The 16,409-nt window shown below is 37.8% G+C and overlaps 1 protein-coding gene across 1 annotated transcript in view; it reads right to left on the bottom strand.

The window, feature by feature from the left end:
• Positions 1-16,409, bottom strand: part of LOC144970009 (sodium- and chloride-dependent betaine transporter-like) — a 44,229-nt gene that overhangs the window by 11,886 nt on the left and 15,934 nt on the right. Inside the window, exons 5-10 of the mRNA XM_078909157.1 lie at positions 15,356-15,488; positions 14,086-14,220; positions 10,982-11,085; positions 9,546-9,670; positions 2,734-2,846; positions 540-677 (exon numbers count right to left, since the gene is read on the bottom strand). Of these exons, the coding sequence (XP_078765283.1) occupies positions 540-677; positions 2,734-2,846; positions 9,546-9,670; positions 10,982-11,085; positions 14,086-14,220; positions 15,356-15,488 (748 nt within the window). The remainder of the gene's footprint in view (positions 1-539; positions 678-2,733; positions 2,847-9,545; positions 9,671-10,981; positions 11,086-14,085; positions 14,221-15,355; positions 15,489-16,409) is intronic.

Raw genomic sequence — 16,409 nt, 5'->3', positions numbered from 1 at the left:
GGACAACAACTAGACAAGATTTGTATGTGTATATGTACTGTGTTGTCTCTATATGTTTTCAAATAAGTACGTTTTTATTGTCAAGCCCTTTTATCTTATTTTTATTTATATAGTTATGATTGAATTAAATCAGTGGATTCGTTTAGTCATTTCCAGCTAGACGTCTATACTTTTGTGGGGACCTTTTGTATTATTATTAGTCCGACTGTGGGTGGAAATATATATTGTAATACAACTAGTTACAATGATAATGATCATGATGATGGTGAAGAAGAAGAAGAAGAAGAAGAAGAAGAAGAAGAAGAAGAAGAAGAAGAAGAAGATGATGATGATGATAATGGTGAATAACGATAATATAATAAAGAGACATTCCTTCATGTTTCGTGTTAGTTGCTCTTGGCTTGGGGACCTTGTGTAGTGCTTTGATTACATTTAGATCTAGTGGATAATATTGTGCTAAATGAAAGCGCACGTTCTTTTTCTTTTTCTTTTTAAAAGGAAACAAGTGATCAGAATGTAATTTTTCTTTGTCGACTCACCCTGCAAATGAAGAATAACCCGCTCAAAAACATGACAATACACATGCCGATGATGAAAACGTCTTTACGCCTCTTTCGTCTGAGAACGTTTGGGAACTGGTCCAGACAGCATGTCATCACAGACTCTACTCCTAGGAACTGGATATATATATATATATATATATATATATATATATATATATATATATATATATATATATATATTTATTTATGAGTGTTGGTGTGCACTTGTAGGTACGAAAGTGCTCGATAATGGTGGTTAGAGCTAATATATAATGCAAATTTCACTCACATTTTTGTGGCCGAGACGACTCGTTTCTGTGTTTTTTACACTTCTTCAGTCGGCGTAATCCATTGTAATGGACATTACAATGGATTACGCAGACTGAAGAAGTGTAAAAAACACAGAAACGAGGATTACGCCGACTGAAGAAGTGTAAAAAACACAGAAACAAGTCGTCTCGGCCACAAAAATGTGAGTGAAAATTTGCATTATATATATATATATATATATATATTATATATATATATATATATATATATATATATATATATATTATTTAAAATATTTACCACAATGTTTGGGGCAGTCTACATCAATGTTTCAGGCTTAATTTGCCATCTTCAGGACTGAGTTGTTTTGTTGACTGTTGTTGTTTCTTGAAGTGGTTCCGGTTTGAAGTTAATTAAGAGGAATTTGCGCCGATGGGGACACTTTCCGTAGATCTCACTTTTCATGTTGAGTGTGGCTTCATGAGGTTGTTTGATTATAGTATATTTTTCTTCCAGGCATAAGCTACATTGTTTTGATGTTGGTGTGTATCCTGTTGCTTTAGATAAAATTTTCCATGAAATGTTGTGGTCTATTTTGTTGTCTTTTAATTTCCAAATATGTTCGCTGAGTTTTGTGGATGTTTTTTTGTTAGTGTTTCTAAATGTTGAGGTGTGGAGGTTGTATCTTGTTTTGAAATTATTTTCTGTTAGTCCTACATATTTTTCTTGCTTGTTTGTTTTAGTTTCTGTGACTGTGGCTTGGTAAATTAAACTTGATTCTAAGCATTGTTTGTTTATATATATATATATAAAGTATGTGTGGCACATTGGAAGGTTTTGAGTGCGCTCTGAGCGACATAGTTGAGTCATTGGGAGTAGGTTCTTTAGTCACATGCTCTCACCGTACTCAGGGTGTTAAATTGAGTAATATTGATTACGACATTGTTTACATTGTGTTAACTGGTCCAAATTAATCACCCATGACAGCCTAGGCATCTCATAGACTGCTGGATATTCCCAGTGGAATTTGATACCCCACCCCTACACTTGTTACTCTTGAAGACCTGGATTAACATTAGTGCAACAGAAAGTAGACGGTTTGTACTATGTACTACTAGTGTGAATAGGTCGCAGGTTCAAACCCCACCACTGCCGCGAAAAAAATTTATTCTCTATTGTCTTCTGGCACTTTTCTACTCACTTCATATCTTGTTGTGAATAATAATAAACTGCAATGTCTGATTGTTGTTGTAGGGATTCCAGAAATATTTGATTTAAAAGATAAATGTAGTGAAAATGTGGGTCTACTTTGATATCTTCATGAGAAAGAATTACACTGATGGTATCTATGATATTTAGTCCATTGTATGAGGGTGATTTCAATCTATAACATGAGTGATATGGGTTTACATTTAAGATAATTGTGGCTTGGCTATGCCATTACTTATCAGACCGATTAGACTACTCGCTTCACTGACTGCAGGCACGTGCCATACCAGAGCGAAGGTAAAGAGAAGGAGAGTAGTGACCTCTTGACCTAGCATCTCAACTAAGTGATCCGCTGGTAAACCACTGTGGGCGGGTAAAATGCATTGATTTAACAGCCAGTCAATTTGCTAGACAAGTTGGGGTGATTCAAACAATCAACATTTGAAATAAAATGTTTCCCGACCTGTAGATGAAAAAAAGGGCATTTTGTTATCCTTTGGATAGGATTCTAGACTATGGAAAAGTACTTTCCGCCAAACCCATCTGACCCGGCTACCCAATTACTGCTGGGTTGACAAGGGTCAGAGAAAAGTCTTGATTGCACCAGAGATCGATCTTTGTCCCTTTGCGTGCGACGCAAGTGTTCTACCAACTGAGTTATCGGGACCTTCAAAGGATTTGTGTTGTTAAAAATAAATTACTTTGAAATTACCTGGCTGTCTAAACCTATTAAAAGGATCATGATGAAAAAAACGATGGACCATAGCTGGGGCAAAGGCATCACTGACACTGCCTTTGGGTAGGCGATGAACACCAGACCAGGACCTGCAGGAATGAGATACAAAAGAAATATGCACGGGCATTATATATATCCTGTAATTTTTTTTTTAAATTATTGTTTTTTATTTTTTAAATTTTGCAGTGTCTAACGGACAGGAGTAATTGTGTGCTACTTATTTGATATCAGCCTACTCTATCGCAAAGAACCTTCCAACAAGAGTTAACAGATCGAACAATCTGGGCAGACACACACACACACATTCACACACACACACATACACAATCACACACACACACACACACACACACACACACAGAGAGAGAGAGAGAGAGAGAGAGAGAGAATTCCAGATACAAACATCTCGTCTACATCCGCCAACGGGAGCTTAGGTCTTTACTTGCTCTACTGCTGAGGCTATAGTTGATACAGTAACAAACAAGTTAAGCTGAAAACGTTAGAAAAATAAAATCGATAAATTGAAAACAATTCGGAATGCTGTTCTTTTTTGTTCCTCTGTTTTCGTAAACAAACACTCAATTATCAGAAAGAGTAAATCTAATAATAGAAATCGGATTAAATACTAGAGAAACTTTTTTTTGTTAAAATTTTTGCCGACGCCTCTTAATATTCGGACCAGAATACTTCTGTAGCTTCTCTGATTTGCTGTGTGAGTTCTTTCCAGTGATGTCGGTCTGCTGCGATCGATCTCATGTATTCTAAATCTGAATCAATGGCGATCTCTCTTCGGATACTGCTAAATACAGAAATCACCGAAATCTACTGACATCCACCGAAATACACTCCACTGGGGAGTGAACCAGAGTCTATGGGAGGTGGGCACCAGTGGGGAATGAACCCAGAACTGTGTGAGGTGGACACCAGGGGGAGTAAACCAGAGATTATAGGAGCAGGGCTTGAAATGGAGACTATGGGAGGTGGGTACCAGTGGGGAATGAACCCAGAAGTGTGTGAGGTGGACACCAGGGGGAGTAAACCAGAGACTATAGGAGCAGGGCTTGAAAATGGAGACTATGAGTGAGGGATGGGGTACAAGTGGGGTTAGCCTTCGGACCTGTAGGTCTCTGTTTCGAATCCCTCTGTTGGCAGCGCAAAGTTGAGCCCTTGGTAAAAGGTTTTCTATATTTATTCTCTCAAATTAATTTCATGTAAGTGACAGCGTTGTCTTTGTCGAAGTAGAAAAAAATGTAATACGACCTAACTGGCGAGATCTCTCGTTATAAATCTTAAGAGTTTCTTTTGGCTTGTGACATAAAGTAACGTCACGTGGAGAACATTAACCCTCTCCTTACCACCAATTGTAAAATCGTCACATTTGTTACGATGCAACCGTCACTTTTCTCATCCAGATTTTATTTCTTTTTGCTATAGTTATAAAAACTTGACATTCTGTAATATATTTCATATTGTCGAACAATATTATGCGTCAAATGTGCTTGTTGCTTTTCTGTTTGAGTAAGAAATGTCTGTTTTTGTGTTGGGTGGGAGTGAAGTTTTGGGGAAAATTCTGAAAATGGCTGGTAAGAAGAGGGGATTTTTAAGCTGATATTTCGTTATGTAAAATTGATTTTACTTTTAGCATCATCTTCCTATTGCTCACTCGTTGAAAACGATAAAATATCATAATGTTGGGTCAGAGTAAAATCGAGACCTGCCCGTATGCGAATTTATATAGCAACTGTCGTATAAGGGCCGTTATCTGCTTTATCTACCCCCCCCCCCCCCCCAATAAATTCCACCTGTGGCTATGTCACCGACATACATATCGCTTTGTGGTACCAGGTAACATATTGGCACTGGTATGCCTTAAAAATTAATCCCATAGGCTGCCTATTTCAATCCCTGGGTTCCTCCAGAAAGCCTTTATCATTAATAATCTGGCTCTCTGACTCCATAAGGTTCTGAAATCGACTCACCGATTTCATAGAAATCTGAAAACATGGATATTATATGAAGCAGTGCCAGACAGAGGAGATGAAAAATACAAGAAAACACACTTTACAAAAATTAAAAAATCAGCCAAACTTAATTTGGTTATTTGTTTTGGGGTTTTGTGTGTGTGTGAGTGTGTGTGTGTGTGTGTGTGTATTGGGGGGGGGTGTTTGTTTTGTTCGTTTGTCTGTTTTTTTGTTTTGTTTTGTTTTATTCTTGGTGACATTTACCCCCCCCCCTGTCTCTCTCTCTTCCTCTCTCTCTCTCTCTCTCTCTCTCTCTCTCTCTCTCTCTCACATTCATTTTGTGGATTTTTTCCCCCTGTATTTTTCTTTCTTCTTTGCCTGCCACAATTTTTTACACACCTTTTCAGTCTTCTATCATAATAGTGGTGTGTGTGTGTGTGTGTGTGTGTGTGTGTGTGTCAATGTGTGTATGTTTGTGTGTGTCTGTATGTGGGAGCATGTATAATATCAATTTACAATTAAAATGATTGGCTTTTGTTGTGCATTATGTCATTTCAAAATGCGTTCACGGACGTAAAGTATTTGACTGAGTTTGTGTCATTATTTGTTATCACTTATTCATCCATGCGGAAAGAGAAAACAAAGAAAACCATGGCCAAAATGGAGGCGACACCTGATATAGCTGGCATTGTAACTACCATTTATAAAGAGAGATAATAAAAACCAATCTAAAAATTACAGACCGTTTCCTTTAAAATGTATTTTGTGAACATATATTATGGAATCCGAACTCAAAGTGTTTCTTTCAATGTGTTTGTTGACCAAGGGGAAACCCGAAACGTCCACATTATCTGTATTTGTTAATTAAAATAAAGCTCTATAAAATACAGGTCAATCCGTTTGACGGTTATTATATATTTCTTCAAACTTCAGCAACAACAATAATTATTGTGTTTTATAAAAACGATGACATTTGGAATGATGAAAAATCATCATTCCAATATTCTGGCATTGAATCATACAACTATTATGGAAAGCATTAGTAGTAGTAGTAGTAGTAGTAGTAGTAGTAGTAGTAGTAGTAGTAGTAGTAGTAGTAGTAGTAGTAGTAGTAGTTGCAGTAGTAGTAGTAGTAGTAGTAGTAGTAGTAATAGTAGTAGTAGTAGTAGTAGTAGTAGTAGTAGTAGTAGTAGTAGTAGTAGTAGTAGTAGTAGTAGTAGTAAGCTTCGCAGTCCGAATGACGCTTGCTGAGAATTGTGTGATTCAGTCATGGTCGATAAGTATAGCTGCTCTCTCCATCCATGTTGTTAATTATTTCCATTGGTCACAGTCCTGGGCCAGAGTTTTGAGTCTGTCAAGATCTTGTGACTTTAGTACGGAGGTATATTTCTTAGTTATTCAGGGATTAATTCAGCCTCAACTGAATCCAGAAATTTCTGATATGTAGAGAGATCCTGGTTCAGGGAAGTTACTATTGATGTTGGTGGTCTCCTTACATATTTGTTGCCATGAAGGAAATATTCTCTCATTGCAGTTTGGGCTGGGATGTTATCTTATTGACGTACGATCTGACCAAATAGCCTCCATCGCTGTTCTGTTATTATTGTACTCAGGCGTTGGACCCTGATTATTTCATAGAGATCAGTAGTTGTAATTGTCTCTGGCCAATAGATTCCGATTACGCGACGTAATTGTTTGCGGTGGTATGAATCGAGACTTTCAAAGTTCTTTTTTTGTGAGGCCCCAGGTTCCACAATTATATGTCAATATCGGAATAATCAGTGCCTCGTAAATCTGTATTCGATTATTCTCACTGATTATGTTATTTCTATTCCATACATTTTGGAGTTGGTTGAATGCATTGGGGGTTAAAATTAAAAAGGATTTTATAAAACGATTAAACAACAAAGTAAGTCTTACTTCAGCTAATAGCAAACGACTAGCATGGACCATTCACTGTGGTGAATGATTTTTTAAAATATTAAGAGCAAAAGAACTCCGATGGGCTCAGCTGCCAACGTTAAATATTACTATGAACACGCCGATATGCTTGCCTACACTCTTTAAATAAATAATAGACCCGCTACCATCATCATAGCCATGATTAGCATTATAACAATTACTATTAATATTATTATTTTTTTTTAAAGAAAAAATTATGCCCTTCCACCACATTATAAGATATCGTCGCCTCGGCATTCCACTAAGGAATATAGATAATTCATCAAATAAGATGTCGGATGTCAACAGGAATCACATCATAGCACCCATGTTGTCCAAGTGAGCAAATTGGGGGTTAATAATCTTGCTCAAGGAAAAAAACGAAAGTGCCTGAAGCGGGGCATGATCCCGGGACCTTTTGGGTCACAGTGCAATGCCTTAACCACTCGGCCACTTCGCCCCCCCTATTATTATTATTATTATTATTATTATTATTATTATTATTATTATTATTATTATTATTATCATTATTATTATTATTATTATTATTATTATTATTATTATTATTATTATTATTATTATTATCATTATTATTATTATTATTATTATTATTATTATTATTATTATTATTATTATTATTATTATTATTATTATTATTATAATAACCGCCATCATCATCATCATCATCATTATCATCATCATCATCATCCGGGGAGTAAACCAGAGACTATGGGAAATGGGCACCAAATGGGAGCGAACTAGAAACAATGGAAGGTGGGCATCAGTGGGGAGTGAACCAGAACTATAAGATGTGGACACCAGGTGGGGAAGAAAACCGGAGCACTCCTAATAGGTGGATACTGGTGGGGAGCTAACCCGGGACCATAAACGACAGACACCAATAGTTTAAACCCAGGACAAATGAGATTTGGACACCAGAGAAAAGGAAATCCTCGCCTGCCCGAGACGGGCACCAATGGGGAACGAGCTATGGAAGTTGAACAGCCAAGATTACAGGATATAGACATATTATTGTTCCAGGTTCACTCTTCAATGGTGTCCGCTAGAGATAGTCTCCGGTTCACTCTCCACTGGATCTCTTCTTCCGTATCTATGGGTTCGGACCTCAGTAGTGTTCATATCTCACACTCCCAGGCTTATTCCCCACTTGTGTCCATCTCCCCTGATACCTAGTTCAATCCCCACTGGTGTCTCAAAGCTATGGGTTCACTCACTCTCCATTGGTATCCACCTCTCTGAGTCTCGGGTTCGCTCCCCACTGGTGTGCATCTTCCATAGTCCAGGTTTACTCCTAGTAGTGTCCACATCTCACAGTCTCACGCCATTTATTGTATCTCATCCTATACTGCTGTGATCATTCCCCATTGGTGTCCATCCCCATTGTTCCGGGTTCACTCCCCACTGGTGTCCACTTCACACAGCTCTGGGTTCACTCCCCATTGTTCCCTACCTCCCATAGCCCGGGGTTCACTCAATATTCACTTGTATCCAGATCTCTGCGTCCCGAATACGTTCCTCACTGGTGTCCGTCTTCCATTTTTAAAATCTCAGATTTACTCTCCACTTGTGTCCACCTCCCCTATCCCAGGTTCAATCACCTCTGGTGTCGGCCTCCCACAGTCCCAGATTCAGTCCCCACTTTTGGCCACCCGAGATATTACGGGCTAACTTTCCACTGGGTGTCTTCTTCTTCAGCCTTCGGTTTACTCCCCAGCATTGTGCAGATCTCATAGTCCCCTATTAAATCGACACGAATTGTATCTCATCCAATAATCTTGCGTACATTCCAGATTGGTGTCCACCTCTCATAGTCCCAGGTTCATTACCCACTCATGGTATCCACATCTCAGTGTCCTGGGTTCGTTCCCTACCGGCGTCCACTTCCAATAGTCCCAGGTTCAGTCCCCTATGGTGTCAACCTCAGATAGTCACATGTTCACTCTCCACTGGATTATCATTCCTTAAAAGGCTCCAGTCATGACGTGACATTATTTGGAGCATAGAAATACTCTGACAATGAGATGGTCATTCCTTTCAACAGATCTATCCTCAATAGAACAGTTGTGGAATTATCTGAAATTCAAGATTGATGGTCGTATACCGAGGCCCCAAAACCGGGATCAGCTCATCCAAACATTGATAGAAGAGTGGTATGCCATTCCCCAATGGCGAATTCAAAATCTCATTCGGAGCATAACGACCAGTATGTAGGTGAAGTAAAGGAGACCATACACGTTATCGGCTGGAAGACGTTCTATGACGTCCTTCCGGTGTACAGTTTTATTAATCAAAATTTAAAAAAAAATTAAATTGTTTCAAATGGTTAGTTTCTTGGTTATTCATCTTAAAAATATTGAAAGCTTTATATCAGAAATTAAAAACGACTATATATATATATAATATAATATATATATATATATATATATATATATATATATATATATATATATATATATATATATTTATATATATATATATACATATATATATATATATATATATATATATATATATATATATATATATATATATATATATATATATAAACGAGTGAATTACAAATTATAAATCGCTAAAAAGTCTGTGTGTTATAATGGGCTGCTAGTTTTATAAAGTTTCACACTTTTAATTTAATTTAACATATAATACCACTTTGAGGCGATGGATCACGCATACACAAATACTCACAAATACACACACAGAGACATACACATATTCACAGATAGAGAGAAAGAGAGAAAGAGTGAGAGAAAAAAAAGAGAGAGAGAGAGTGAGTGAGAGAGAGATAGAGAGAGAGAGAGAGAGAGAGAGAGAGAGAGAGAGAGAGAGAGAGAGAGAGAGAGAGAGAGAGAGACGTTTCGTTACCTGATTCGGCCACTTCGTCTATAGGACGTCCTTGTTGAAATGCCATAAAGCCCAGAGTGGTGAATACCAGGAATCCAGCAAATATTGACGTGAAGGAGTTGATGATGGCAAGAATAATGGAATCTCTAGAGACAAAAATAGTATTTAGTTATGATGGATAGTGCCGTATTCTGACAGAACGCATTCAATAGGCTTCAACAGTCATGACGTCACTTCCCTCGTAATGACGCATAGTAACTTGGTAACTGGCTCTAAACTATCGGACCAATGGCGGACGCCCTTCTGAAATACTTCTCCGACGAGCATAAAAGTATATCCAGAGGAGAACATCATTATAAATCGGATCATGTTTTGACTTTTATACATTCTGACCACATGACATGTGAAAAAGTTCTAGCCAGCATGAAAAATAAAAAGCACCGATTTTCAATGTTTAGAACCAAGCTGCTGGTTGCGAGGCGGATGTAACATCAGACTAGTGAATCCTATTATCAATCTTTAAGAGAGTGGGTCTCGATAGCTCAGTTCTGAATATGTTCTAGATAAGACACTTTATTCAAATTATATTACATAACTCAGAAGTGAACGAATACTTGGGTATATTTAAGAGGAATGATGAATAAATAGAGAGTATTCGTAGAATAGGAATCCTAACAAGCAACGTGTACTATTTGAAATTTAAAAAAAAAATTAGTTCCATCAGAAGAGAACACCCACTCTTTGCAAAGAAATAAAGACTGTTACGAACAGGCACTCATCATTTTAATTACTATACTATTGTATTCTGGAAACAAGCATAGATTAAGACAAATCTTTTGAGCAGGAGACGATCGAAATCAGTCAGGTAATAAAGTCTGGAGGTGCGCGCAAATGGATCTGGCAACGAGGCGGTCAGATGACGATTCCCAATGTCTAATAAATAATCATAAAACCGATCATTATGCCTTGCAGATTTTCCAAATAATCATTTAAGCCAACACGTAACAAAGTTATCCCTAATTTATAAAAAAGGTTTGCAAGTTATTCGTATATGAATCTGTAAAATATAGTTTTATAATTTTTTAGATTTACTAGTATTCCTGTGCTCGTTGTAAAAAAATTAACATGGACTGTACGGAATCATTTGGACTCCGAATCCTATTTAAGATAAAAGAGTAAATATTGCATGATAAGTGTAGGCCAGTGTGCACATATTTTCAGGTTTTATAATCGAACGCAGTTATATCTAGGCTTGATTTTACATTTTTGTAATTGATAATATTTTGAGTTGGTTTGAGAGTATTTCCATTACAGCAATGAGCCCATTACAATTTCGGGTTATAAGACCTGTAAATAAATACATGTCCGTGTTCGCTGTAGGATGGGAGAAGAATAAGCGCAGCACAGTAAATACGTGTTTATCTTTACATTTTACCTTTATTTCTGTATACTCTTACCGGCAGAAATTATGCTTGAATCTGTTGTAGCTCCCGAGAGTGGTCAAAATGGCCTGACTAATGCAGGACGAGAAGAATGTCTGTTTGCCCGCATCTGTCCACACCTTAGAGGAAAAGATAAAGGAATGTAATTTCAATACTTGTTAATGTATGTTTATCTGCATCTGTCCATACTTTTAAGAAAAATGTAAAGAAAGGTAATTTCAATACATTTTAATGTCTTGTTTGTTCGCATTTATCCCTATACCGTACAAGAAAGGGTAAAGGAGGGTAATTTCGACACTTGTTAACGTCTGTTTCCCCGCATCTGTCCAAACTTTAAAGGAAAAGGTAAAGGAAGGTAATATCAACAATTAATTGTGAATCGTCCTGTTTGCCCACATTTATGCATACCTTAAAGGAAAAGGTAAAGAAAGGCATTGTAACACTTATGATATCGTGTCTGTCCGCCTTTATCTATACTTTAAAGGAAAAAGTAAAGGATGGCATTTTAGCTCTTGTTAAAGGTTTAAAATGTGTTTTTATTTTCAGGGCACGACAGTGATGGAATGAACACCTTATTACAGTATTCAGTCTCCCCATTACGTAACAACAGGGATTTTCCGCGAGATTTTAGTTGCCTGCTGCATGAATACCTAATTCCGTAATATACCGGCTACCTACTCGTATTCATGAATACTTTAGAACAAAAGAGAAAATGAGGTAAAACATTATCAAATTCAAATCGTGAAATTCCACCGAGGAGACCAAAATGTTGTACATGATGTTTTCTTCATGATTAATTGTGATATTTGATTTCTATGAAATGATTATTGTAACCAAGACTCTTTACTGGTGTTTTTACTAAATAATTACAAATATAATACAATATTTTGGATTGTTGTTCCTCTCAAATGTAAAAAAAAAATAGATCTTGGTACATTTACTAAAATAATTCTGGTCGGGTCAAAAGTATTCATGTATAAATAATAGTTTTGTTCCGGGATGCAAGTTGCTGACTCCTACGAACCACTGCTTGTATCCGGATCATCCGGGATTCATTCACTTATTCATCACAGCCCTAATAAACAACAATAATATAAGATTCCTGAATTCTTGCGCAGGGTATTGCGAACTAGTTCCCATTGCCGCTGCGCGACTTCGAGAGGGGCGCTTTGGGATACGAGTTCAAAATTCCAAAAGCAGGAGTTTTGGAATCTTATTATTTTACCCTCCAATGCTCTCACCTAGATTATTTCTTATCAAACTATATCCTCTTTTTTTTCACAATAATTGGTTCCCGACTTTAACTTTTTGACATTCAGAATTATCATTGCGGTGTTGAAACTTACAACATTGAAGTTTTCCATTGTCTGGGCCGAGGGGCTATCCTTTTACCGCCCAATTTATTCTCTCTGGTCGCGTAGTGTAGCAATCAGTCTCCTTCAGAGAAGGATTACAGGAGCACGACGTGAACGTTTGCTACTTGCTCCAATGACCTATGCCTCGCAACACAGGATGTGTCCTTCGAACCAATCGAGAGCAGACTGACAAATGCCCTAGACACCCTTACAAAGTACTACACTAAAAACTCGCTGAACGCCAACCCAGGGAAAACACAAGTGTGTGCATTTCACCTCAACAACCACCAAGCCCACAAAAAACTTAACATCAAGTGGAATGGCCAGACATTAGAGTACAACTACCACCCAGTGTACCTCGGAGTGACGCTTGATCGGACTCTGTCCTTCAGAGAACACGTGAGGAAGACCAAGGCAAAAGTGTCCACGCGTAATGCCCTCCTTGGAAAGCTGGCAAACATGAACTGGGGAACTGACCCTAAAACTCTAAGGACCACAGCATTGGCCCTCAGCTACTCAACTGCGGAGTACTGCTCAGCTGTATGGGCCCGATCATGCCATGCCTCCAAGCTAGACCCCGAGCTCAACAACGCCTGCCGGATCATAACGGGCCAGCTGAGAGCAACACCATTACCACTGGTCTACCGTGCAGCAGGAATAGCCCCACCACACATCCGGAGGGAAACTCATGCCCAAATACAAAAATACAAACAGGAAATGGACCAGAGACACCCCCTTCATGACCACAATTGCCCCAAAAGCAGGCTCAAATCAAGGAAAAGCTTCCTCACAGTAGAGAGCCTTCACCCAGACCACTCAGCACTCTTGCGCCTGGACAAATGGGTAGAATGGGACAAGACAGCAAACGATGCCCTCCAGCCCCCAACAGAAAAGCTCCCAGCAGGCACATACCTCAATAGAAAAGAATGGGTGGCGTTGAACAGAGCTAGAGCAAAGGTGGGAAACACCGTCACCAACCTCTTTAAATGGAAAATCTCACCGGGCACTGAATGCCCATGCGGTCACCCCAGACAGACCATGGACCACATCCTGTCTGAATGCTCGCTGGGACCTCACTGCACCAATGCTGACCTGAGGGAATGCAACCAGACTGCCCGGGACTGGCTGATTCACTGGCGCGACAAGATATGATGATGATCATTGCGGTCAGGATATCATTTAATTATTTTTATTGAGCTTTTATATAGCGCAATATCCACTAAACGTGCTCAGAGCGCTTCACAAGGGGTCCCTGGCCAACAGCAATATTTAACATTTAGGACGGGACATGACGCCTGTTAGGCGATATTACATTTTTTTTCGGACAGAGACAACGTTGTTAACGGCCAGGTACTCATTTGACATCTGAGTACGGTGAGAGAATGTGAGTAAAGAGCCTTCTCCAAGGACTCAACTATGCGCCGAGTGAAGCTCGAAACCAGAGCTTCCGATCTGAAAGCGAGTGCCATACCACAAGACCACATAGACGCATTACGTGTAATGATCTTTTTTTAATTTTTACATTGTTTTACTTTCTTTTCTTATTTTGTTACTAAAACCGAATGCGTGCCGCAGAAAAAAAACCTTTATCTCCCTCCTTACCAATCCTTTTCAGTATTTTCCCAAAATGGCAGGCTTACCTAGCAGAAACATTGATATTTTAAAACTCATCAAGGCACTTTACAAAACAACTTTATATGTTACATAACAAATGTGACGATTTTGATGCAGGTGGTAAGGAGAGGGTTAACATGAATTTCTTACGGAGTACTCAGACAACTTGGTCATGTTGGGTTTGAGATAGTAACTGATCCCGTCTACCGCTCCATCCAGTGTGGCGTTACGAATGAGAATGATGGTCATGAAGAGGTACGGAGCGGTGGCTGTTACGTACATCGCCTGGGGGACAAACATCACAAAATATAGTTAAAATTTTATGCATTATTATAATAACAGTATCCGCCAATTTGCTCAAAGCGCTTTAAAAATAAATAATTTAAAAATAGCATTTCTACAACGCAAAACCATAAAAATGCCGTGCTCTATGCACTTTATATTGATTGGCATTGTGACATCAAAGCATACATTTGTAACTACATACTGTCAATTGACACAGACAAAAAAAAAAAAAAACTCAAGTAGCACAATACAATAAAAGTCTCTATGTAAGGTTGATTTCTGGTTATAATAAAGTGCTCAACAAGACAGTAGAACTGGAGCAAATATATAGATCATAAAAACAAAAACCATGTAATAATAGTGCTCATCTTTTGGATAAAAGGAGCTTTTGATAACATATTTCAAGTATAATTATGATCAATTTCCTACAATACTATTATTGTTTCTTACATTTATTAGGTAGGTTTGATATTATAGGCTTCGATAAAACAATGATTTACCGCATAAATTGAGGGGAAATAAAAGCTAGTATGATTGTACAATCATCTATTTTACTTATTATAGTGTATTGTGCATGTGTGTCGTTGTGTGTGCATTTGTATATAGCCCACATGCGTGTGGGGTGTGTACGTGTGTATATGCCCACTATACTATATTTAATTGCATTATATATTGGACATAACATTCTATTGTTATTATTATTATCATCATCATCATCATCATCATCATCATCATCATCATCATCATCATCATCATCATCATCATAATCATCATCATCATCATCATCATCATTATTATTATCATCATTATTATTATTATTATTATTATTATTATTATTATTATTATTATTATTATTATTGTTGTTGTTGTTATTATTAATACAATCCTCCTCCGCCGCCTCCTCCTCCTCCACCTCCTCCTCCTCCTCCTCCTCCTCCTCCTCATCATCATCATCATCATCACCATGAACATCATTATTATTATTATTATTATTATTATTATTATTATTATTATTATATTATTATTATTATTATTATTATTATTATCATTATGTTTGTGTTTATGTGTGTATGTGTGTGCGCGCGCGCGTGCGTGTGTGTGTGGTTGGAGCCGTATTAAAATTTGAAATACTCACCTTCCCCGAAGACTTGATACCCTTACAGATACAAAAATAGACCAACACCCAAGCAATAATAAGACACAGTGTCAAATCCCATTTTGGAGCACCCAGATCGCTCAGGCCGCTTGACAGGTCCAATACTTTCTTTCTGTCGATATATAAAAAAGAAATATCGAGTTTGTTTTATTTATTTTGGTCTACGTTGGCGTACTCGAACAAAACATATTTACATCAGAAATAAATAATTAAATAAATAAATATAATTAAAAAGAAATTCCCTTTATTTTTCCTAAAGGGAATATTTTTCATCAGGGTCTATTCCAAAAGAAGACAGGAATAACAGTGCGTCAGCCGCAGTGCAGATTCGCAAACTGAGCTAGGGCGAGCTGACATGCTCAAGGCCAAAGCGGGTATTCGAACACGGTACCTTTTGGGTAGGAAGCAAAGACCGTCCAACGGAGCCACGCTGTCCCTAAACCTAGACTAAAATGATAATATTGAGACAAGAAACTAAAGGATTCCTTCTACATGTGGATTTTCAATGTCAAGTCGGTAAACAAAGTAATTGAGTATTGATGCTATGCACCATTTCTGCCCGCAATATAAATCTCACAGATAATGTGCAAACTTAAAAGTTGAAATCAATCAGCTCTTTGTTGTTGTTTCAGACAACCATCTTGGTGAATTAGATTTCACTAAGTGATATCAATTAGACTATAAACATTCAGGGTTACGCACAGTTTTGTGTGTTGGTACATTTCCGGATGGCGGATGTGGTGGGTATTTTACCTAAATGCATTTCATGAAGGCTTCGGTCTTATCGCCATTTGATTTTAATCTATTTGCAGACATCGATCTCATCACATGGTTGATGCATTGTTCGTAAACAGTTTTCTTTGAAACAATAATATAAGATTGCAAACACATGCTATACATCTGGGTATCGTCGAATGTTGCTCTAAAATTCTCACAACAGGGGAAGTGTAAAGTACAAAAAGGACTGGACCTAAAACGAATCCTTGAGGTTCACCAAAATGAAGGTCACGCTCTGACGAAGTTACTTCCCCAT

Source organism: Berghia stephanieae, chromosome 4 (assembly GCF_034508935.2).
Source record: "Berghia stephanieae isolate SIO BIC M18660-M18661 chromosome 4, UCSD_Bste_1.3, whole genome shotgun sequence".
Lineage (NCBI taxonomy): Eukaryota > Metazoa > Mollusca > Gastropoda > Nudibranchia > Aeolidiidae > Berghia > Berghia stephanieae.
The sequence above is the reverse complement of the archived record's forward strand: the minus strand, read 5'-3'. Positions and strand labels throughout refer to the sequence as shown.